This window comes from Poromitra crassiceps (assembly GCF_964638095.1).
Source record: "Poromitra crassiceps genome assembly, chromosome: 12".
NCBI lineage: Eukaryota > Metazoa > Chordata > Actinopteri > Beryciformes > Melamphaidae > Poromitra > Poromitra crassiceps.
This window is the reverse complement of record NC_139632.1, coordinates 15309393-15334347: the sequence shown is the minus strand read 5'-3', so window position 1 is coordinate 15334347 and position 24955 is coordinate 15309393. Positions and strand designations below refer to the sequence as shown.

The 24955-nt window shown below is 44.3% G+C and overlaps 1 protein-coding gene across 1 annotated transcript in view; it reads right to left on the bottom strand.

The window, feature by feature from the left end:
• xpr1a (xenotropic and polytropic retrovirus receptor 1a) overlaps positions 1–24955 on the bottom strand; it is a gene marked incomplete at both ends in the record, with an annotated part of 98383 nt that overhangs the window by 7810 nt on the left and 65618 nt on the right. The window contains 9 exons of the mRNA XM_083647524.1: positions 6294–6488; positions 7461–7629; positions 11037–11216; positions 11981–12168; positions 12613–12694; positions 13532–13615; positions 13920–14069; positions 14830–15050; positions 24692–24793. Coding sequence (XP_083503650.1) covers positions 6294–6488; positions 7461–7629; positions 11037–11216; positions 11981–12168; positions 12613–12694; positions 13532–13615; positions 13920–14069; positions 14830–15050; positions 24692–24793 — 1371 coding nt within the window. The remainder of the gene's footprint in view (positions 1–6293; positions 6489–7460; positions 7630–11036; positions 11217–11980; positions 12169–12612; positions 12695–13531; positions 13616–13919; positions 14070–14829; positions 15051–24691; positions 24794–24955) is intronic.

Below are 24955 nucleotides of genomic sequence, written 5' to 3'. Positions count from 1 at the left end.
ATCTGGCTTCGCACCCGCAGACACGGCCAATTGTGCCTGTATGGACGCCCGACCGAGCCGCTGGTAACACGGGGGCTTGAACCTGCGTTCACACCTGGCAAGTGTTCAACAATCGCGACGACAATTTTCACTTATAAAGTGAATCATCAGCCAGTAGTGCCTGACTGTGTATTCCTGGCAAGATCCTGATTTAGCACTTGTAGCCTACAGTGCCTCACACAGACACAGACAGCAGACAGAGGCTATAGCTTCCATCCATCACTGCCTCTTCCTCCCAGCAGCCAAGGAGACGCCAGGGAGCGGAGCAGGGCCACGTTTAACAGAGAGTTACCGCTGTGGTCCCTCTGCTCTGTGTTAACTGCTGTTGTCTATTGTGCTCTGAGCCTCCTCGGCTGAGAGATGGGGTGTTAGTAGTCCCTATGCTATATGAGTTCTCCAGAGGCCGCAGGGAGGTTTCCCAGCCATACATTACACACTTAGTCCTTTTCACTGGAGAATAGCCACTGACTGCTGTGCTTTTCCAGGGCTCGGTAAAGTGTTCAGCCACACTGAGGTATTTAACCCTTCAGGTTCGGTTAAAGCTGACGTCTTTCCATGAGGCTGGCTATAGCCGCGAGGGCCATTGTAAGGGTTAGCGTGGTTAGACGCCCATTGATCTGAAGCTCAATAGGGTCTAACAGTGGTCACTGGCTCCTGTCACACGCACTCAGTGGCTAGTCTGTCACACAGACGAGCACGCACACACGCGCATGCGTGCACACATGTACGCACTACGCACGCATGCACACACACACACAGGCGTTTTTGTTGTCCACTACGGCTGTGTATTGGCAAGAATCTGGTGATATGTATAGGGGTTACAGGGTTACGATTCAATATATTGCAATACTGTAAGCAAGGAGATATAAAGTATTGTGATTTTTTTTAACCTAATTTTAGGGAAGTGTGATAAAATCTATGTAAAAAAAGTTGGAGGGGAAGAGTCAAATGGCTGAATAGCTCCTTTAAACACAACACAAAATGAACCACTGCCATGAATCTTTGCATGTAAACTATGAATTAAAATTTAGAAATAAATAAATATAAATAAGATTTTTTTGTTTTAGAGCAGCTATGGGTTCCCAAACTTAGTACCACAAACCACATTTCCCAGGGACCACTTCCACTGTGGATACAATTCCCCCCCACATAAAATAATAATTTGGCTGATTTGACCATGCAATAGCATCAGAGAGGCTAAATAACAACATAAGGCTACTGATTCGACGCGCAAGCACGCACGCACACACACACACGCACGCACGCACGCACGCGCACACACACACACACACACACACACACACACACACACACACACACACACACACACACACACAAGGCTGTGAAAAAGAGGACCCCATTGAAAATGACTTTTCCCTCGCCAGAACTTAGCCTAACTTTGGAGCGTTATTTAGCCACCTTCGTGACAAGCTAGCATGACATGGTTGGTACCAATCATCGATGCCTTAGCTCTTCTAGTGTCATATGATACTTCACTCTGGCTTTAAAGCTGAGGCCGCTACAGTCTCTGAAAGTAAATCATCAAAATCGTGATATTTCCGAAGGTCCGCGGACCACAGTTTGGGAACCACTATTTTAGAGAATCAATACAGCATCGCAAAACATAATATCCCGATACTCAAGTGTATCTAATGTAGATTTTCTTACACCCCAGACTCTCCACAGGAACTCAAGAGGTTAAACACAAAGACAGAGGGCTCCAGCAGGCCCATTTCCACTGAGGAAGACGAGCACACAGGAGGAACACACAGTCCCTGCTATTAAGCTGATTTCTTATCTGTTGACACGGCTGTCTTGTCTGCTAACAGGTAATAATCCCTCATCCAACCAGCTGCATTTGTGCTAACACCATCCAATCAGACAGATCTATCTTCAGCATATCCAAAGAGATTGTTGCTAATACACTCAAAGGTTATTGGTCAAAGTCGATGCACCTTTATCAGATGCTTAACTCAGGCTGTATCTGACGCCACATGGGAATATATTAGTCGTAGCAGGAGTGGGTATGGCCGTAGCAGGGGTGACTTAGAGTTCAGGCAGACAGAGAGAGATTTGACTGAGAGCAATGTCTTTAATCTACATCAGTAACAGTGTGTGTGTGTGTGTGTGTGTGTGTGTGTGTGTGTGTGTGTGTGTGTGTGTGACTGACACGCGCGTGTGTGTGTGTGTGTGTGTGTGTGTGTGTGTGTGTGTATTGCAATTTCTAACCTGATAATGAGTGGTCCAGTACATGAAATGAAGTTATAAAAGCTGTCAGCTCTGGGCTCATCTCTATTCTAGCGGTGTCCAGCAGACATGTGTTCAGCCCCAGGCTGGTAATTACACCTCTCCTCTCCTCTCCTCTCCTCTCCTCTCCTCTCCTCTCCTCTCCTCTCCTCTCCTCTCCTCTCCTCTCCTCTCCTCTCCTCTCCTCTCCTCTCCTCTCCTCTCCTCTCCTCTCCTCTCCTCTCCTCTCCTCTCCTCTCCTCTCCTCTCCTCCCCTCCTCTCCTCTCTTCTCTCCCCTCCTCTCCTCCTGTTTCTGACGTCACACAGCCAGCAGACAAAGGGCTATTTTTAAGAATACCCATGTCTTGCCTTGACTATCTCCTCTGTATTTTGTCTCATTCATGTTATCTCATTTATTACATGAGTGGGAGTGAGTGCATGAGAGCGTGGGTGCTTGTACTTGAACTTGTGCATGTTTTTTATGCGTGCTTCCCTTCATCTACATATTTTCTGTCCAGCAGAAGCCTGCACTAAATCTTTGCCTATAAGAATGCATCTTCTTGCATCTGCTGGGATTACGTTTCACAACAGCGCCAAATCAGTTACTCACGGCACCGAGGGTCAAATTCTGTTCTCTGTGCTGCACCACATGATCGAACCTAAAACAAACCCACAAAACAAGATGGCCGGCTAACAGGTTTGGGACCCATGTACACCTGAAGGAACATGATTCCACTTAAATTAAAGGTCCAGTGCAATGAAAATTCTATATCTCAATTTCATGGTATAATTTAACAAAATGACTTGTTAATGTAAAGTTGCTAACATTATTATAGCTGTCAACATTGTGTAAATCTTATCACATTTAAACTGGCTTTAATGATGAAAATGAAAAGTTTTGTATACAAAAAAAGAAGAAGAAAACGAAAATAATTTTGCCTAAATATTGAACAATTAGTCAACTTTGGGAGCCCTCAGACCGTGATCTTCTCAGTGTCACGACTCGAGTCTATGGAAAGAGGGAGGGCAAACTGAATTTCCTGGTCATGTCATGTGATCAATTACAATTTGTCCCTCAAAGGTAAAAAGAGCCCATTTTCAAAACTAAACAGTAAAAGCATATTTGCACTAAGTCCAATTCCTCGTTTGTTGTAATCTAATTAATTACTGTGACTATTAAAGTGAATGTTGAATTTGTATATTACTGCATTACATTAAAACGAGATAATGTAATTGCCAAATGGCAACCGGTCGTACGAATTGTCAACCAGAAAACCACTCCTATCTCGACAAACGCCGGCCTGACGTACCATCGGTGCATTATGGTTTATGCATTTGTCTTGACAGATTCCCGGAGCTAAACGTGTGCTATTCCAGGAATGATCACAGTGAGCTCACACAGAGAGGGTCAGAGCTGTGACTGGGTTAGCAATGAGGGGGTGATACATCCCACAGACAGACACTGGGAGCCCTGCCAGGTGCTGACTGACACTCCCTCCACCTATAACATCTGGGCCCAGCGGTGCCAACGTGACGGCACAAGCTGCTCTCTGCTGCCTCTCCCCACAGATGTTTGTGAATGTCACGTGGGCAGCCTGGCCACTGGGAGCAGCACTGAGAGTGTCAACGCCAACACTAAAAAACGGTCAACCACAAATCAAAGGAAAGGGGATTCGTCATAGTACTTGTATTTCGTGGGCTGTTGTAAACTGAGATCCAATCTTTGTAACCCTATTTATACATCAGTGCCATATCTGGCCGCGGGGTACGCTGCTGTGCTGTGTGGTGCCCATAGCATCCATTCATCAAAGGTCCACGCATGAAATAAAATGTACGACAGCAATCTTTTCTACAGAGGATACTTCAAACGTCTTCAGAACAGCCAATTTCCTCAACACTAGCTTGACTATCCATTCCAGTGAATTGGAGATTTGAGGTTAAGTAGGATGGATGTGTGTGTGTGTGTGTGTGTGTGTGTGTGTGTGTGTGTGTGTGTGTGTGTGTCTTCCCACCCTTCCTCACTTAAACAGCGTTCCGTCTCTGCCTCTCCATTACCATGTGGGATAAAAGACGGCTTCATACGGAATAACAGATGAAGAGAGGCCATTAGCTGAGGGTCTACGCAGGCTTCAGACCAGAGGAACTCACTCTGGAAGGAGGATGGCTTTAATGGACGCCTTTCCTAACAAGCTGGGAAGGAAAAAAATGAATCTGTCTGTCTGTCTGTCCGTCCGCCCGCCTACCTGATTTAAATTGATATCAGAAAGGAATAATGTCAAGGTGGGAAATAACATTTACTGTAACTGTCTGAAAGGTTGAGATGACGTTTCATAGCTGCAATTTGTGGGCAAATAAATATTTCAACCGGCATCTGAGACTTGTTTAAAATTATGACTGGTAGAAATAAGGCTGCTTTGAAGTTTGAAATGAGGACAAGGTGGAATATATGTGTGAAACTAGGATGGAGGAGCGAGGCACAGAGGCTGTGTGTTGAAGGAAGGCTCGTACTGCCTGGGTGCTGCTTCTCTGTACATGCACTCCTTTGTGATAAGGCTTCTGAGTCAGAATAATTGCAGGCTAATTGTGAAGCCGTCTGAGGGAGAGAGTGCCTTGACTCTTAACGACAACCACTCTCAACTCCTTTCCTGTGTTCGTCTCTCGTCTCCAGCTTCCAATTCTCTATGTCACTTCCATTTCCTTTTCTCTGAACCCTGTTTATCCCTGACTAACTGTTCCATTCTCATTATGAAGCTCGAGGCAACAACCAGCAATGGAAACCAAGGCCAACTGCTATTTGCACTCAAGGTCACCTCTGCTTTCTGCGTCCAAGAGCCCACACATGTTTGAGAGTGTGTGGATTGTGTTTGACTGGCTCCTCTAACACAACAACACAACAGAGTGTGTGGATTCTGTTTGACTGGCTCCTCTAACACAACAACACAACAGAGTGTGTGGATTCTGTTTGACTGGCTCCTCTAACACAACAACACAACAGCATGACGTTAGTTTGCAGACTGCAGAAGTCTTTTCCCTTTGGGGTTTCTCTGTGATCCAGAGCTGGATGTTGGAGCTTAGCGATGGATGGGAGATGACTCTTACCATATCTCTTAATACACATGATGGACAGCAAGCAGCTCTTCATGTTTAGAACATCAAGGTCAAGGTCAAGGTCACACAAGTGTGTGTGTGTGTGTGTGTGTGTGTGTGTGTGTGTGTGTGTGTGTGTGTGTGTGTGTGTGTGTGTGTGTGTGTGTGTGTGTGTGTGTGTGTGTGTGTGTGTGTGTGTGTGAATGAAATTGTACGTTGGTGTCATGCCAAACTAAAGGCCCATCCCAATCTGAGATTACAAAACACTGCATTGAATCAACAAATCAACACAAGCACAACCGACGTCTTACTGTTTTGTGTGGGTCATATGATTATACAAGGAGCAAAGGCAACACAAAATAAAAACTCCTTTCACTTAAACAATGACTTTTTCTGCATTTCCTATACCTTCTCTATATAATCTGCAACTAAATATGTTTCATTTTCAAAACATTTGTCAGGATCCTCCATAGACAAACATCTATGTCCACTTTTATCTTACTGAACAAAGCCTTTCTCTGTGTATAATAAAGGAACAATACGACATAAAATGGCTTCCATACTCAACTTAAAGATAGCTTAAATAATTTTAAAATAATACTGTAACATATTAAATGTCTATTCTCTTTGACCAACAAATGGTAAATGGCCTGCATTTATATAGTGCTTTTATCCAAAGCGCTTTACAATCAGTAGGTTCATTCACCCATTCACACACCGATGGCGGCAGGTTACCACGCAGGGTGCTGGCACACCATCAGGAGCAATTTGGGGTTCAGTATCTTGCCCCAAGGACACTTCGACATGCAGACTGGAGGAGGCGGGAATCGAACCACCGACCTCTTTTATCCAAAGCGATTAGTGGACTACCCGCTCTACCTCCTGAGCTATAGCCGCCCTGGAAAAAGCACCCCATACATGATGTTTTTGTGGGTCTTACCTCTGTGTGTGGCGTAGAGTGCAGAGAAGGTGACGACAAAGAAGGTGGTTGAATATTTCCCAGCATTCACCAGGTGAGGGAAGGCCCTCTTGGTGTCACGGTAACGCCTCAGGCACTGGACGAAGCGGAACCAGGCGGGCAGACACTGGATGATGGCACGCACTCCATAAGAGTAGCTGTGGCACACATAGTCATCTGGAGGAGCGGAGCAGAATAGAACAGAATAGAACAATATTTAGGGTTAAAGAACGTTAAACTACTTAGATAATAAACTACTTGGACATGTGGTCAGACCAAGCGGAAACCTCGGGTTTGCACAGATGAAGCCAATGCGGAAATGCCAAAAACAGCAGTTCCTTGAATGGCCACTTGAGGCTGGCTTCACCTATGACAACTGTACGGGGGGTGATTTTTTTTATATAACTCGCGCGTTTAGAGTAAAATAAACGATTAAAAGCATTTTCTTTGGGTGTGATTGCCTGTCTGTGGCTCCGTGGGAAACCCCTGGTCTCGACTCGCGCGAGCTGCGCGACAACCAAGATGGCAGTGGCTAAAATGCCAAACGGGTGACGTCACGGTGGCTACGTCCACATTTTTAATATAGTTCAGAGAAAAAGCTTTAGAAATTGCTATTCGGAGCAGATAGGGAGTATAGCTCAAGAATTCCTATCCTAACTATTGTATTATAATCTCATTCACTTATTATTCTCTCTCATATCCATTTGCCCTGCTGACTCCTTCCCTACATGGGCATTCCCAGCGGATACCTCATCATCATTATGAGAGTCACATGACCTCTGTACGACCAAACATTTACGTTCCATTAGCTCCGTGTTAATTGGCTGCGTGGAGGCAGAGGTCCAACTGTTTGGTGGAGTGGAGGAAGGGGAGAGCAATCAAAAGCTTATTCACATCACACTGCCTGACAGGACAAGTGAACTATCTAACTCCGTCTGGCAGGCTGTCAACTTACTCTGTCACTTTCACAACCACTGATTTTCAAAATGCAACGTTCATCGTGCATTTTTAACAGTGTTAAAGTGTTATTTGCAAGGGCAATTAACTTCTGTTCCACAAAGATAAACTCCCCTTTTTCATTTGTGCAGGGACAGAGGTGCAGAGGACATGGAGGTTAGAAGACATTCTGACCATGCGATTAATTCTCACTTTTGAAGCTGGGCAGCAGGCCCTTGTTGTTGCTCCACTGCAGTTCGAAGATGTAGAAGCAGATGAGATACTCCATGTCCATCAGAACGATCACCAGGGAGTTCAGCTGATCAGCCAGCCAGAAGTCTGCGAACTCCACCCGGTGAAATGGAGCTGTGCACACACGAAACTGCACGCACAGAAGAGAGGGAAGGCAGGAAGTGGAAAAAGGGAGAGCAGTGATTGGTTAGGGTTCAACTTTTATTTTGTAGTTATATTCATTCTAATCTCAAGATGTCCAACTTCCACCTTCACCTATTGTATCAACTGGGAATATAGAAACTTATTTTTATACAGATCACATCGACACCAGTAAATATCGGTTATCGGCCATAACTGCAAAGTTAATATCGTTATCGTGTCGGCCTAGACTTTCTCATATCGGTGCATCCCTACAACCAAAGAAATGTATTGAACAGTTAAGAAGGTATCCCGTGTAGTGATGTCTGAAACACTCCAGCCCTGCAGAGGTGTGCGACCAGTTGAGACTTGGATGTTATGGTGAATTCACACATGGCAGTTGAAACTGGGATGCCAGTTATGGTGAATTCACACATGGCAGTTGAAACTGGGGTGTCAGTTATAGTGAATTCACACATGGCACTGCCCCCTGGAGCAGACACAAACTATGCAGTGTGGAAATGCCTAAACAGATTAAGATCTTGTGTTGGACGAGCAAAAGCCACTCTCGCAAAATGGGGATATTTGAATGACGGGGACGTTGTGTGTGACTGCGGCACCGAACCACAAACCATGCAGCACCTCCTGATATGCCCCCTGCTCCAGGGGGCAGTGCCATGTTTGAATTCACTATAACTGATATCCCAGTTTCAACTGCCATGTGTGAATTCACCATAATTGGCATCCCAGTTTCAACTGCCATGTGTGAATTCACCATAATTGGCATCCCAGTTTCAACTGCCATGTGTGAATTCACTATAACTGACATCCCAGTTTCAACTGCCATCTGTGAATTCACTGTAACTGACATCCCAGTTTCAACTGCCATGTTCCCACATGGCAGTTGAAACTGGGATGCCAGTTATGGCTTGGACAAGGCGGTAGAGAATGAGGAAACAGTTAAAGAGTGTGTATTAATGGTCACAGTGCTTTGAGCAGAGGACGACGCAGGAAACAACCTCTCCTAATGACCTGTAATACACAAAGGCACTGACTGCCTTATCAACACGCCACAGGGCACCCCTACAACTCGTGCTTTTTGTTTGTGTGTGTGTGTCTGTGTCTGTGTGTGTGTGTGTGTGTGTGTGTGTGAGTGTTTGTCACTATTCGCTGGCATACACGACAAGCGCACGCGCCAGCCCGGCTGTATTTTGTGGGCTGCCTTGGCGTCTATATGGGCATGTTATTTGTGTTATTTGGGAAGTGAGTGTGGCAGCTTGGTTATTGACCAGGCTCTGTAAAATGATACAACCCTCCCTGCTCTTTCCATTTGCCCCCCTCCTGCCTTCAGGCCAAATCTGACATTTAGGCGCTACTGCGTCCCTCTTGTTCCCTCGCCATGTGCACCCCACCCCCCCTCCACACACACACACACACACACACACACACACACACACACACACACACACACACACCTTCAAAGGTCAAAGAACATTGATTTTCATTACATATTTCTTTTCACCTGTCAATCAACGTCTGTATCGATCGACTGGTCATCTCGCCCATATCCGCTCTGTAAGGATGTCTCAAGGCTAAGCCTGCTGCCGCGCGGTGAGGCCAGAGGTTTTCATTTCTACAGCAAACACTCCAGCTAATCTAGGTGCTGCCTGTGCAGTTTGCCCCGAGATGATGAGATCTTTGCCTGGTGTTTGCAGTCGTAGGGACCTAACACACCTGGCTCAGATACATGTTTGAGTAATGTTAGATCATATGACAAAGTGTTTGTCCCATTAAACCCACTGCAATCTGCCCTGAAATATCTGTAATTAGTCACTGGTTAGGATGGAACCAGCAAATTCCCAATGAGACATAAATGAAAAATGGTAAATATCCTACAGCACGGCACTGTTTCAGATAAGGTAATGTACCGTAGTTAGATTTACATAATTTTGTTCATTATCCACAACCGCAGTATTTCGGTACACGTTGCTATTAGACAAGGAATAGATGGGTGTATGGAAAAGGGTAAAAGGGAGAACTATGCCACAGGAATTGTCTCAACATTTCTATGTTTATATACAAAAAGGACAAAAAGGGGGCAGAAGCATACAGGATACAACTGTTATATTATTTGATCATCCTCGTTTCTGTATAAGGATTGAAAGTAAATTTGTCAGTAAATTATGTAAATTCTTGAATTTCCGAACAAAGAAACAATTGCAAAAGAAAAATGGTTAATGTTCAGTCTCATTCTGGCATGCAGAGGCTGTGTTCAAGACAGCCGCAATCAAGGCTGAGGCTGATTAGGGAGCCACATCAGAGGAGGAGACGTGCTGAGTGCTGCTGGGGCCTGTGGGGAGCTGTGGAGGAGAGGAGAGGAGAGGAGGAGAGGAGAGGAGAGGAGAGGAGAGGAGAGGAGAGGAGAGGAGAGGAGAGGAGAGGAGAGGAGAGGAGAGGAGAGGAGAGGAGAGGAGAGAAGGAGAGGAGGAGGCGAGAAGGGGAGAGGAGGAAAGGAGAGGAGAGGAGGAGAGGAGAGAAGGAGAGGAGAGGAAGGTAGGAGCTCAGGGTAGTAGCATGCTGATAGATCTATGCCTGTAATGATTGCACAGTCACAGCCACCACCTCTCCTGGGACCAGGCTGCATTCTATTATCTCTCACCCCTCTGCCCTCTGTCTCACTACAACACTCCGCCTTCCTCCACACACACACACACACACACAGACACACACACACACACACACACACACACACACACACACACACACACACACACACACACACACACAAACACACACGCTCCCTCTCTCCTCCATCCCCATAGCAGCTTAGACAAAGAACAGAGAACAACAGAGGAGGGTTTCGTAAACATGAGATCTGACATATGTAGATATCTGATATTATACACATGCAAATACATGAGACACGGAGAGACACACACACACACAAACAAGCACCTCCACGCACACGCCACACATACAAACAAGCACCTGTATGCACGCACGCACGCGCACGCGCACGCGCACGCACACACACACACACACACACACACACACGCACACACACACACACACACACACACACACACACACACACGTGCAGCACATTGTGTTGTGTCAGCAGCATATTATGGCAGCAAAACACAAAGAGACCCATAACTCACACAGACTCTAAACGAGGGGGGCGAGCACACCTACAGTTCATTATCTTTGGTCCAAACCATAGTGGAAAATTGTACTTTTTCACATTTCTGGCTGGTTTAGTTTCACACTTACACACAAGTGAACCAGGGCTCGTAAACAAAACTCACATGGACTCACAAGCAGCTTGATTATTGGACATAGATTTGATTAGTGTGTGAATAATTTGCTCCAAACACGTCAACAAGTCATGCTGGTGGACTAACTGGTTGGACTGACCAGCAGCTTGAGGAGCCAGAAGCGAGACTTGTAGTAGCAGGTCTTTGTGGGGTTGATGAGGAAGAGGAGCATGAAGCCGTACAGGATGAGAGGGTTGACCTGCATGGGCAGGTAGGTGTAGTCTGAGTAGAGACAGCACATGATGCTGAGACACCACAGCACACCCAGGAAGCCAGCGATCTGCACAGAGGGAGGGGAGGGCACAGAGGGCATGCAAAGTATTGATTTCTTTGTATTTTGTAATTCTATAGCAGTGATTCCCATCAGTGTGGGCCGCGGCCCCCTGGTGGGCCATGAGGGTACTGCAGGTGGGCCGCGCGCGAGAAGTATACCTGCCAACACTCCTGCTTGGTCATTTCTCCCGTTAATCTCCCAAATTCATAATGATACAAATCAAATTGCTGTAGCGGGCTCAGTTTTAAAGACAGCATTTTTGGTATCATATGAAACTAGATGACCTAAGACATAGATTGGTAACAACCATGTCATGCTAACTAGTTGGGAAGGGGGCTAAATAACGCTCCAAAGTTAGGCTAAATTTTGCAGAGGGAACAACTATTTTCAAAGGGGTCCCTTGACCTCTCACCTCAAGATATCTGAATGAAAATGGGTTCATTCATGGGTTCATAGCCACTTGTCTCCTCTTTACCGATAAGATACACAATATATAGGGAAATGCTTCATCTTAGTCTCGTGTGTTGATCAGAGTTGTGATTAAAGGGTTGGATGGGCTGTGGAAGATGTTCAGATTCCACACTGCCATTCTTAAGTTTGGGAATAGCTGTTCTATAGCATAAATAAAACCTGATGGACTTTGAGTATACATTGTTGTTGTTGAATGCAAAATATAGCATGGTCAATCTGAAAATACGATTGTTTTTCTTTATTCCAGAAAAGGTTTACTTTCTGAAGATGCAGGGTTTTGAAATGTTTAACGCTCTTGCCTCAAACAGGTGTTGGTGTGAGAGGTTGTTTCGGGGGTTGATCTCGAAGATCAGGACGTGGTTGACTCCGGCCTGCCTCCATCCGTAGGTGTTGATGCCCAACAGGAAGAGGAACTGGATCAACAGGAAACCGCCCCGGTAGATCCGCACCAGAGGCCACATGTTCTCGTAGCGGATGAACACGACACCTGAAACAACAAGTACACAGAGTCGTACACAGGATGATTAGAGAACGGGGGTGGGGGTTGGAGGAAAATAACATCCTCCTTTTTCGCACAAAATATGAAATGTTTAACAACATTCAGTGTAGGAAATGTCCAAAGTATTTGTCAAAAACATTGGGGGATTTACAACATTTGGGGACACTTAAAAAGTAATTTAGTAAGTAAAGTTGCTAAGGCTGTTTGTGTGAGTCTTCTTCCGGCAACCAGCTTGCAGGTACTGAGTGTGTGTTAGAGATAGAAATGGAAATGAAATTAATTGAATGAAAAGAAATTTATCAAAAATTGAATGATAACAATATTCTGTGCCTTGAAAGATATACCAGAAAATGATGTTCAATGCTGAGAAAATTGTTCAGCATTCACCAGTGTAGGACATTTTTATGAAATTGAATGTTTATTGTGACGTACCACTGAGAATGAAGGCGATGGCGAGGACGATAAAGACGCCACAGTAGAGACCCACACGGAAGGTTGTCCAGGCCAAAGCAGGCTGAAAGTTAAGATAACATCAAACTTCAGACAGCATGAACATGGTCACACATATCCACATAGATCCTTCTCATGGAGTCGGGTTTATAGCCGAAGATTGTCTATTGATAGTCTTTTTTCAAGCTCCTTTTTGGAACATTATCCAAGCAATGAAGTAGTGACAAATCCGTTCTCAACCTCAGTCAATGTTAAAATTTCACAGAACTACATCTTACAGAGAGTGTCTCCATATTAAACCACTCAGGCTCTTTCCATCTGGTTGAATACATTAGCTTATAGACATGCCTAGAGGGGAAATGGACATGTCAATATTTACCTCGCACACTTCAGGTTAGACATGACAGTAATTAATGCAGTAATAACAGTGTCTATAACATGGGGGATGTAAAGCGCCACTGGACTCTTTCATTTCTCAAGTATATCCTGTCTGTTCAGCAATGGAAATGCACTTATAAAATCAATACTGAAGGGAAGAGTAGCCGCTCTCTCTCTCTGTTTTCCACCTGCTCTCTATTCCTCTCTTCTTCTCTCTCTCTCTCTCTCTCTCATGTCAACTGCCTCACCATTTGTTTTTAATCTGCATTCACCCCCCTCTCTCGCCCCCCACTCTCCACCCATCCCTGAAAACATTTTAAGAGTAAGATTACAGTCAGATAACTTTGCTTAGTTTGTTTGGCGTGGTTATTTGTTGGTCTTGACATACAAGACAATTTATGTGAGATAAACATATCTCTGCTACACAAATATATTTACATGTTATTATTTTTGAATGTGTAAAAAACAGCAGTAGGGGGGGGGGAGTCAACGGGGTACCAGGGTGACCAGGAGTAGCTCTGACCTGTGCTGCCCCCAGTGGAGGAACTCTCAGCCTCTTCATGGCCCTCTGACGGTCTCCTCCCTCCAGCTCTGTGGTCACCAGGGCCTGGGGAACACACACACGCACGCACGCACGCACGCACGCACGCACGCACACACACACACACACACACACACACACACACACACACACACACACACACACACACACACACACACACACACACACACACACACACAAGTTAGTCAGACTGTCGGTAATGAGTGTGTGGGTTTATGTATATGTTTTGTTTCCTGCCAATGTCTACTCACTGCAGTGTGTGTGTGTGTGTGTGTGTGTGTGTGTGTGTGTGTGTGTGTGTGTGTGTGTGTGTGTGTGTGTGTGTGTGTGTGTGCGCACGCATGTGCACCTCAGTTTCAGAGATGAGCTGTGTGATCTTCTTGCAGGTGTAGAAAGGGGCCACCTCCACCTGAGCCACACGCCAGTCGGCCCCGCGAGGAGTGTCCAGGATCTTGTCATGCTTCTTCAGGATCTTACGGAAACCAGTGAAGTTCAGGTTCTGTGGACGGTAAAGAGGAAATGGCTTGGATCAAGACTGCACTAAACAGAACTGACACAACCACAACAGACAAATGGGCTGAGTCTTAAATGGTTAGAAATGGTCGGAAATCTGCAAGATCCTTGTTTTTGGGTGCTAAGCGGTCGTTGTTTCTGGTTGCTTTTTTCATGTCTTTTTCATTGGATTTTCTGTTGAAGTTTGAGTTTCTGTAGGTGTCTCTCTTTTCTTTCTCCAGTCAGCCAGCGTGGCTATCGCTGCTCATACTAATTGACCACTTCTTCTGTGCTATCGCTGCTGCCGGAAACATAAAATACATGATAGATAGTCTCAGATTATCACTTTAAAGGTTGTTTCCTTCCAATGTTTTATGTATACTGTAGATCCCTTAAACCTTTGTGGAAGAACTTTATTTTATTTGAACAGTGTGTGTTTAAACCATTGACCTTTATATAGAGTAATATGCTTCCATCCCCGCTTCCTATCGCTATGCAAAAATGAAGCCAGAATATTTCATCTTGTTTGTGTGATGTAATTTGCAACCGGAGTCTGTGCAGTGGAGTCAGGCTGAGTCCCCTCAGCTGTGCCGCTGTCTGATGGAGGTTTGAGAGTGGCTGTCACAGCTGTCAATCATGACTTTTTATATTTTATATTTCTGACCTATACTGCAGCCAGCCACCAGAGGGCGATCGAGATGTTTTGGCTTCACTTTTGAGGAGTTGTCATGATGACGTCCATATTTGATACAGTCTACGGTTGAAACCTGGTAGTTCTGGAGCAGGATGAGGCTGAGGTAGAACTCGCTGAAGGCTAGCTGCAGGTCCTTGATGTTGCGGTGTTTGCAGCGCTCCTCCTGCGACAGGTGGAACACCGTCTTGCGTTTGCGCAGGCCGGCCGGAGCGTTGCTCTCCCGCTGAGCGTCCAGCGAAGACTGCAGCTCATTCTGCAGCGTGGCGAAACGTCTCTGGGCCTCCGCAAGCTTTTCTACAGGTGGGAAGGAGAGAGGAAGACAAAGAAGAGCCGTTGGCTTTTTTGTAACCTTTTGCAACTAACGATTCTTTTTCATTATCGATTAATCTGTCGATTATTTTCTCGACTAATCGATTAGTCATTTGGTCTATAAAATGTCACAAAATCATGAAAAAGGTTGATCACTTTTCCCCAAAGCCCAAGATGACACCCTCAAATGTCTTCTTTTGTCCTGACCAACAGTCCACAACTCAAAGATAATCAGTTTACTGTCATAGAAGACTAAAGAAACCAGAAGATATTCACATTTAAGCAGCTGGAATGAGAGAATTTTAGTATACCGGTATATATTTTTTAACAGATTAATTTAATAGTTGCAGATTAATTTTTTGACGATCAACTAATCAACTAATCGATTACTCAACTAATCCTTGCAGCTCTACTTCACATTCATGATACATTTATACACACATCCATACCTGGGAGCCGCCCAGCACAACCACAATTCAATTCAGTTCAACTCAACTTTACTCTTTGTGCATCCAGGTGCATGAAATCATAAATAAACAAAAGTACATAAAACAGCTCAAGAAACAAGTTGTGAATTAAGAACGTCCTCATGCATCTGTAGAAGATTAAAATAGACAGCTGACGATGGACTCCTGACTATCCTATTAAAAATACATGAACCAGAGTCAATCTATTTAATGCCATGGGGAATAAGAGTTCCTCAATCTGTTAGACTTGCCCAGTTGCCCTTTGGTGGTGTAAACATTATGCCAGAGCGAAGAAACTCCAAAAGACTCTGAGGAAGACAGACTTGTCTGTCGAAACGTCAGTCAGCCCCTTCTATTAAAACGTGCAGACGGAAAAGAGTGCTCCGGTGTCTTTACTTCGGGTAGTCTGTGTGAAGTTCCCAGGTAAAATATTATTTTAGACACTCCAAAGATGTCAGGTAGCTGCTTCAGCTTGATAACAGTGATCTTACCGGCCAACTTAACTCTATCCTGCAAGTTATCCCATTCAGTTAGAATCCTCCTCTCCTCTGCTTTATGTCAGTTCCAGAAAGGAGTAGGATGGAGAATATTAGGTAGAGCAGACATCTAAACGCTGCCAAGTGAAGAACCTATTATCTGGGTCAGAGATAGGTTAATGTAGCCTACTCCAGAGAGAGAGAGAGAGAGAGAGAGAGAGAGAGAGAGAGAGAGAGAGAGAGAGAGAGAGAGAGAGAGAGAGAGAGAGAGAGAGAATCTGGACAGTTGCCTGCATTTCATTATTCTCTCCCTCCCTTGTCTATCCTCCCACCTCTCTTCTGCCAGAGAGCAGCCCTCATCCTCCACCCTGTTCTCACCACTCAACTAACTCTCAACTTGATTATTATTTTACTTGCAAAATAAATCAGCATTGTTTTTCGGTGGAGTTCTCCTGGCTGTAAGCAGGCGATTTTCACACTGAATTGTGGGAAATCTCCAATCTGTAAAACTACAGACTTGACAGCAAAGAACGTACATTCAACCCTCTTTTGTTGACAGTGCATGAATTGCTTAAAGAGTCGAATAAACCTTTTTCACCATTGCCATTTTGAGGTGACAAAGCAGGGTAGACACAGGTGTAACCAATAACATCAATGATGGTTCCATTCCATTGAGGTGTTCCAGTGTTTACGCTGCTTTGACACTCAAAATGGCTGCTGTAAAAAAGGCTCTGTTAAGAGCTTGCTGATTTCATTAAGCCTGTGCTCTTTCAGTCTGGGGAGTGGAGAAGTTGAGATATTTGAGATCTGACCAATAGCTGTTCCTCTCTCCTGAGAAAAGACGCACAAGAGGACTCTGTTATGGTAACATCCCGTCAGGGCATTCAGGAGCAGTAATTGGTTAGTTTAACTGTCAATCATAGTCATAGATGCCATTTTGTGAATGAACTGAGAATATTTGCGTGTGTATATGCATTTGGGCTGATTCATTGGCTGACCTGGCTAGAGAGCGGCCCTTACTGAGCGAGGTAGACGTCATTTCCCCTAAGTGGGAGTGAGGGGATGTTTTGTGAGCAACGCATGGTAGAATGTTTGTCAATGTGGACTAACCTGACCATGCGGCATCAGGATTGAATGTTGGATTTTGAGGAGATATTGCAGACCAAAACCATGAACTGCAGAGTGCCGATAGATGACTGTTTTGACTGAACTGAACCCCAGTAGATGTTTATACTGTAGCTGTTTGCCTGTGGACCATTTCGACGGTCCCTCTGCACATGGGCCCAATGCAGTGCCGAGGGGCAAGTGGCTCGACACCGAGAGGCGGGGTTTGGACCAGAGCTACTTCCAGGTAAGGTCCCTCCAAAAAGCTCTCAATGCTAAGTCATGGTCATATTAATGCTAACAATAGTCCAAAACGTTGTATTGAGTGTTACCCTAGACAACGAGATTAATTTGATAAAAGGAGTAGAAAGTAGAGTAGAAAAGTTTATTTATGTGTCACTCCTCAATACAACAGCATACAAACAATTTGGTACATACAACAAGTATTGTGGACCACTCACTAGGAGTTATGAGACACACACTTTAAAAATACAAAAAAGAAAAACACACAGTAGTGTACAATAAATCACATCAGATAAAATAAAAAAGAAAGTAACAGCATACGGTGATCAGCTAATTAGATGCATGCCACTCACCCCCCCCCCCCCCAAACACACACACACACACACACACACACGATAAACTTTTGATAAACTTTTGATAAAAGGATGTTAATAGATCACTTCATTACGCCGTCCCCCCTAACAACTCAACGGTGACTTTCACACTTTGCTGTTTGAACATCCCCACATACACTACCTGCTTCATAGTAATGCCACAATCGCAGCAGCACTTTGAAGTCTAAATTTAGAGTAATCCCTGTGTGAGCACCAGCACCGTCTGTCATAACATAGCTTGGATGGTACACAGCAGCAGCAGCAGCAGCAGGCATGAGAAAGTCAAAGACCCTGAGTGTCTGCCAGTTTTAGGCTTAGATTAAATCTGAGGCCTGGGAGTGAAAAGGCCTCTACAATGACAATTCGCCGTGGGGAGGAAGGTCTGATCCCATCCGTCCCCATGAACAACCTCAACTTGTTCATCTGTGGGGGGTTAAATGAACCATAAATAAGCGGATGTTTTCACATACAGGTGTTGGTGGTTTAGATTTCCACTGGTCGGGGTTCAGTGGAGAAATGTCAAGAGCTTTTAGTCGTCCCACAGCTTTCCCACCAAGATGAGAAAGGTATTTCTGTTCAAATGAGTCTGCTAAACTTGATTTAAAAAAACGTTTCCATGACAGTTTGTTGTGTGTAGATTGAACCAATGAAGATAAAAGTGTTGTCCAACAGAGTTACTTCCAACGAACTGCAGCAGAATCATTTCCAGAGGTCAAGGACCCGTTTCAGAGAGTGAGAGAGAGAGAGAGAGAGTGAGAGAGAGAGAGAGAGAGAGTCAGAGAGAGAGAAAAGAGAGATTCAGGGAGAGAGCGATACGCAGAAGCAAGTCAGCACAATTACTCTCCATCTCTCACAGACACACACACACACACTCACATCCATTTCCCAACCCACTTTTTCAATCCACTATACACACACACACACACACACACACACACACACACACACACACACACACACACACACACACACACACACAGAGGTACCAGCTGGCAACAGATAAAGCTGTCTGTGGGACAGGACTCTATAATTGCTTGCTTCATGCTCCTGTGTGTGCAGGATAAACAGACAGACTGTACGCCTGAGTAGAGGAGTGAGATTATCATGTTTTCATAAATAACATTTATCCAACCTACAGTAACACCTCCAGGCTGCTGACTCACTCACCGCCGCTGTGATATCACTTGTCCCTTTTGGTATTTAGAAGCTCAGAAATAATGACAAGGTACTATTTTATTCTGTTCCATTCTATTCAAAATGATTCCCTATTCTGTTTTATGTATTCATATTGGTAGGCAATGGTATGCATCCAAAGATAATCAAAGGCCATACAAGGTCATGATGATGAGCCATATATTCAGATGTTGACATCTGATGTCCTGCCCCAACTTTAACATCTGAATATATGGGTCATTATCATAACTGTACTGTATGTCGTGCCCCAACTTTAACATCTGAATATATGGGTCATTGTCATAACTGTACTGTATGTCCTGCCCCAACTTTAACATCTGAATATATGGGTCATCATCATAACTGTACTTTATGTCCTGCCCCAACTGTAACTTAATCGAAACCACAGACCTGTAAAAAATATATATAGGTCACAAAGGGCTAATGTGCAATGACATATCTACACCAGTGTGAGGCAGCAATGCACTAACCCATGTCTAGTCTGCCCGGGAACTAAAAGAAGAAGAAGAAGAAGAAGCAGCAGCAGCAGCAGCAGCAGCAGCTTATTTCCCTGGTTCCTCGGTACTTCGGAAGTTTAATTCTTAAAATGTTTGTAAGTTAAATGGTAAAACACAACACTCGTATGTGCAGATGATACTATCACGAACATATAAACTGGAACCGGGACTCCGTTTAACTCTGGGGAAGAAGCTCCTCTCTTATGGGACTCGGGTGAACTGTTTAGCTGCCTGTGAAGCTAACGTTAGCTCTGGAGCTATTTGAGCTTTGAATGATAACGTTTGTCAGTATTCAGGAGAAGGAAATGTTCCTGTCACTGTGAAAATGAAATTTTCTAAAGGCCATAAGCTGAGAGCGGCGGTGAAGCAGCGCCTGACTGCGGCTGTTGAAGAGATATTTGGGCTGTTTGAAGGAACGATAACAGAGTACGAGGAGGAAGCTGCTCTAAAAGAGGAGATCGACCGACAAGGAAAACTGCTGGACGCTGTGCGGTTACACAGAGAAGCCTTGCCTCCAGACCTCCAGCAGCTGTTGTTCATTAAAGATGTTACCGCTGAGCAGCAGGAGTGGAGCCCCAGTCTGGACCAGAGTCCCCATACCCCACATATTAAAGAGGAACAGGGGAGACTCTGGATAAGTCAGGAGGGAGAGCAGCTTCAGGAGGACCCAAAACTCTCACACATTAAAGAGGAACAGAAAGAACTCTGGATCAGTCAGGAGGACCCAGAGCCCCCACACATTAAAGAGGATCAGGAGGAACTCTGGATCAGTCAGGAGGGAGAGCAGCTTCAGGAGGACCCAGAGCCCCCACACATTAAAGAGGATCAGGAGGAACTCTGGATCAGTCAGGAGGGAGAGCAGCTTCAGGAGGACCCAGAGCCCCCACACATTAAAGAGGATCAGGAGGAACTCTGGATCAGTCAGGAGGGAGAGCAGCTTCAGGAGGACCCAGAGCCCCCACACATTAAAGAGGATCAGGGGGAACTCTGGATCAGTCAGGAGGGAGAGCAGCTTCAGGAGGACCCAGAGCCCCCACACATTAAAGAGGATCAGGGGGAACTCTGGATCAGTCAGGAGGGAGAGCAGCTTCAGGAGGACCCAGAGCCCCCACACATTAAAGAGGATCAGGGGGAACTCTGGATCAGTCAGGAGGGAGAGCAGCTTCAGGAGGACCCAAAACTCTCACACATTAAAGAGGATCAGGAGGGACTCTGGATAAGTCAGGAGGGAGAGCAGCTTCAAAGGGCGGAGGAGGCTGATATCACCCAATGTTGTGGCAAAAAAGGAGACTTGAAGAAACACATGATAGTCCACACAGGAGAGAAACAATTTAAGTGCTGCTCAGTCTGTGGTAAATGTTTTGGTCATAAAAGAGACTTGAAGAAACACATGATAGTCCACACAGGTGAGAAACAATTTAAGTGCTCAGTCTGTGGTAAATGTTTTGGTTGTAAAGGAACCTTGAAGAAACACATGATAATCCACACAGGTGAGAAACTATTTGATTGCTCAGTCTGTGGTAAACGGTTTGGTCATAAAGCAAACTTGGTCAAACACATGATAGTCCACACAGGTGAGAAACAATTTAAGTGCTCAGTCTGTGATAAATGTTTTGGTAGTAAAGGACACTTGAATCAACACATGATAATCCACACAGGTGAGAAACAATTTAAGTGCTCAGTCTGTGGTAAAGGTTTTGGTCTAAAAGGACACTTGAACAGACACATGATAGTCCACACAGGAGAGAAACAATTTAAGTGCTCAGTCTGTGGTAAAGGTTTTGGTAGTAAAGGAAACTTGAATCAACACATGATAGTCCACACAGGTGAGAAACAATTTAATTGCTCAGTCTGTGGTAAAGGTTTTGGGCTTAAAGGAATCTTGAATAGACACGTGAAAATTCACACAGGAGAGTAAACATTTAACTGCTACTGTATCTGTGGTGGAGGGGGATTTGAGTGTTTATGAGAGTAAGTAAGTAAGTAAGTAATACTTTATTTATATAGCACTTTTCAAATCCATGGATCACAAAGTGCTTTACACACAGGAAATAAAAACAGATTTATAGCAGGTTCGTTCAAAATTTAGCCAACAGGTACACAAAAAGCAGGCTAAAAACGTCAACCGGCACAAACTGCAACAGGTACATAACGTGCATAATGTGCTGTGGATGTATATATTTTCGTGCTTTGTTGTGATATCCAGTGTTTATGTATCACACAAAAAACCTTCACACTATCTCTCACACTCCCTATTACAGAAATAGTGGACTATAGTGTTCGCCTTTTTTTTTTTTTTTTTTATACTAGTGTCCAGATTATCAAATTTTTATTTATTAATGAATTGATGAATATGAAGTACTGTCCCTAATAAAGAACTTGCCAATAGACAAAATATCATGTCTTCTTGTTGTTTAATTGTGCCTATAATCAATTTCTGAATTAGGGTGACCAGATCCCAGCAAACCAAATGTGGGACGCCTATAATCAATTTCTGAATTAGGGTGACCAGATCCCAGCAAACCAAATGTGGGACAAAGAGTATGTTTGTGTGGGACAATGTGGGACACGTTACCAATGCTGAGTAGGGCTGCAAGTTGCAGTTAGTTGCAGCCTGCAACTAATGATTATTTTCAATTATCAATTAATCTGCCGATTATAACAACAATACACATGACAAACACATGAAACACATGAAACAAAGCAATTATGACAAAGAACCTGGCTAGACATCCACAAAATGACCACACATCCACAAAACAGTCAACACACATTCATCCACACCGATGCACAAAAGTAGGCTACACCTCCCAATGCAGGTCAAAATTACAAATCATAGGTCTACGACCTGTCCAATTCCAAAACAATTTAAATAACATTCAGGAGAAGACCTGCTGTACAAAAAAAAACCTCAGCAAAGTAAGAAATTAAAACACCACCCTAAGCAGAATCTACCGCATCCTAGTTTTATTTATTGCCATGACAGCATCTGGGACAAAGGACTTCTTATAGATGTTCCCCTTTGCCATCGGTAGTCTGTAACGCTTCCCTGAGGGTAAAAGTTCAAATTCACTGAACAGTAATCGATTAAAATGTCACCAAATGGTGAAAAATTGCGATCATTCTTTCCCCAAAGCCAAAGATGACATCCTCAAATATCATCTTTTATCCTGACGCAACAGTCCACAACCCAAAGATCATCTGTCATAGAAGACAAAAGACATCTATATAAAACAAGACGTTTCGGTGTTCATCCAAACACCATCATCAGTTGTAAATGGAGGAGGAAGTAACTCTGGCACAAAAAAAGTTACTTCCTGCTGCATTTACAACTGAGATGGTGTTTGGATGAACACTGAAACATCTTGTTTTATATCGTTTTTTAGTCCAGTGTTTAAATTTTTTTTTTTTTTTTGAAACTTCTATTACCTGGATGTCTGAGAAATGAACTTACACAGACAAATTGATTCAGTATTGATCAGTTGGCAGCCGCCTTTCCCCATGGCCCTACTGCACTAAACAAGATTGTTTTTTTGTTTTTTGTTTTTTTACCACTGATGGGATCAGATTATTCCATCATGACATTTTTTTTTTTTTTTAATACTTTATTTAAATTTTTTTATAGAGCCATCATGACATTATTATAGAGAGATGTATAATTTACCTTCTGTTTGATCCAAGTCTCGCGAGAGTCGCGTTGTTCGCCGGTAGTCAGCTGTGGTGAGGAAAGCTGGGGGCTGCCATGTTTCTTGTTTTGGAGTAGTTGAATGATTTTGTAACTTATGGCTGAATATTTATCTGATTTCAAGAATATGGACGAGGCATTTGAATTCGATGGCCGCCCGTATTTATTTGAGGCGGACTAACGTTATACAGATTACAAACTGAAGAGCGGGGGGCAACGCGACCGTCTACCTTTCTCTACCAATGTGACAGAGTCACGGACAGCAGGCAGAGAGAGGGTGAACGCTGCTGCAAGGTAATCCAAGTGTTCATTTTCTCTCTCTCTATTTTACAATAACAATCTGAGCCTGTGTCTCTCTCTCTCTTTTACAATAACAATCTGAGCCTGTGTCTCTCTCTCTCTTTTACAATAACAATCTGAGCCTGTCAGTTGCAAAAACGAGCACTTTTAATCGACGCACAATGCATTGATGGTGCGATTTGCCCCATGAGATTACATTGTAGACATTGCAGCTGCTGGCCGGCTGATGCGATCTTGCTCAATATTGCACCAATAAAAAAAAAAAATCTCTGATTAGTTAGTTAAACATTAAAACAAAAAATAATAATAAATAAATAAGGTCCCGGTTCGGAAAAAAAAACAGATATTCTCCTTTTAATAGTGCTATTTGGGCCTAGTTTCAGACCTTTATTAGGAACTACATTTCAAAACAATCCTCACTGGAGAGGATGATGAAAGAGTAGCTAGCTAGGCCAAGAGGATGTTTGGTTTGAGTCTCAAATTAGGCCTGGCCTCTACAGCCGCACTCCTCTGGCATTTAATCCAGATGCATCGGGACAGGAGGGTTAGAGAAACAACAAACTCCCATTGCAAGTTTCTCCAGTACTTTAAGAAATGACAAATCGACCTCCCCCGCCCTGTAACAAGGTCTGCAATGATTTACTCCCTGTTTGTTTGCTGTCACAGCCATCCATCAGCCAGTAATGTGGCATCATTATGAGTCGGGACAGTATCGGATGCCCATTTCTCCAGGCAGCCTTGGCCCACAGTTGACCCAGAGAGCCTGTAGTTCCACATGCAGCCTGTAGGGGAAGCGCTGTCTGTTGGTCGGTGCCGCTCACTTTCCCCCCGAGCTGAAGTTCAAGCCATCAAGGCAACCTCAGAATATATTATGGCTTCCATCTCATGTTACACGGCACACATGCACTCTCTCCCTGAAATACACGCAGGCGTGCCGGCTCGCCTAAACATGACAGCCATGGCAGTCTACCTCAATCCACTGTCCAGGATTAGACGCAATGTCATTTGGCAGTGAAATAGCTAGCTCATCTCTCTGGACACAACACACAGGAAATTATTTGATTGTACAGATGATTGCAGGCAGTATTGCAATCATTATCTACACAACCAGGTGTTGAAGTAAGCGGTGCAGGTTTGCGCAGGTCGGACCCTTCTTCCCCCACCCCACTCTCCCCTCTCTCTGGCACTGTGCGTGCATGCGTGCATGCACGTGTGTGCGTGTGTGTGTGTGTGTGTGTGTGTGTGTGTGTGTGTGTGTGTGTGTAACAACTGAGATGAATGACTACCTGAGTAGAATGTGTTGATTTTCAAGAGCTCCTTCTCGCAGGTCTGGAAAAACTTCTCCTCGAACTTGGCGTAGTATCTCTTCACCGCGTCTTCATCTGTGACTGGAGGAAGAGGAAAACAGAGACAGAGGTTGGCTGCTTGACAAAAGGCAGGAGTAGGCAAACGTATCAAGCAATGGTTCACTTTTATGATCTTAATCTATAGTATCCAGCAGGGGAGGGTTTCCTCCAGTGTACACTCTTTTTCAGTGCCACCTTGATTCA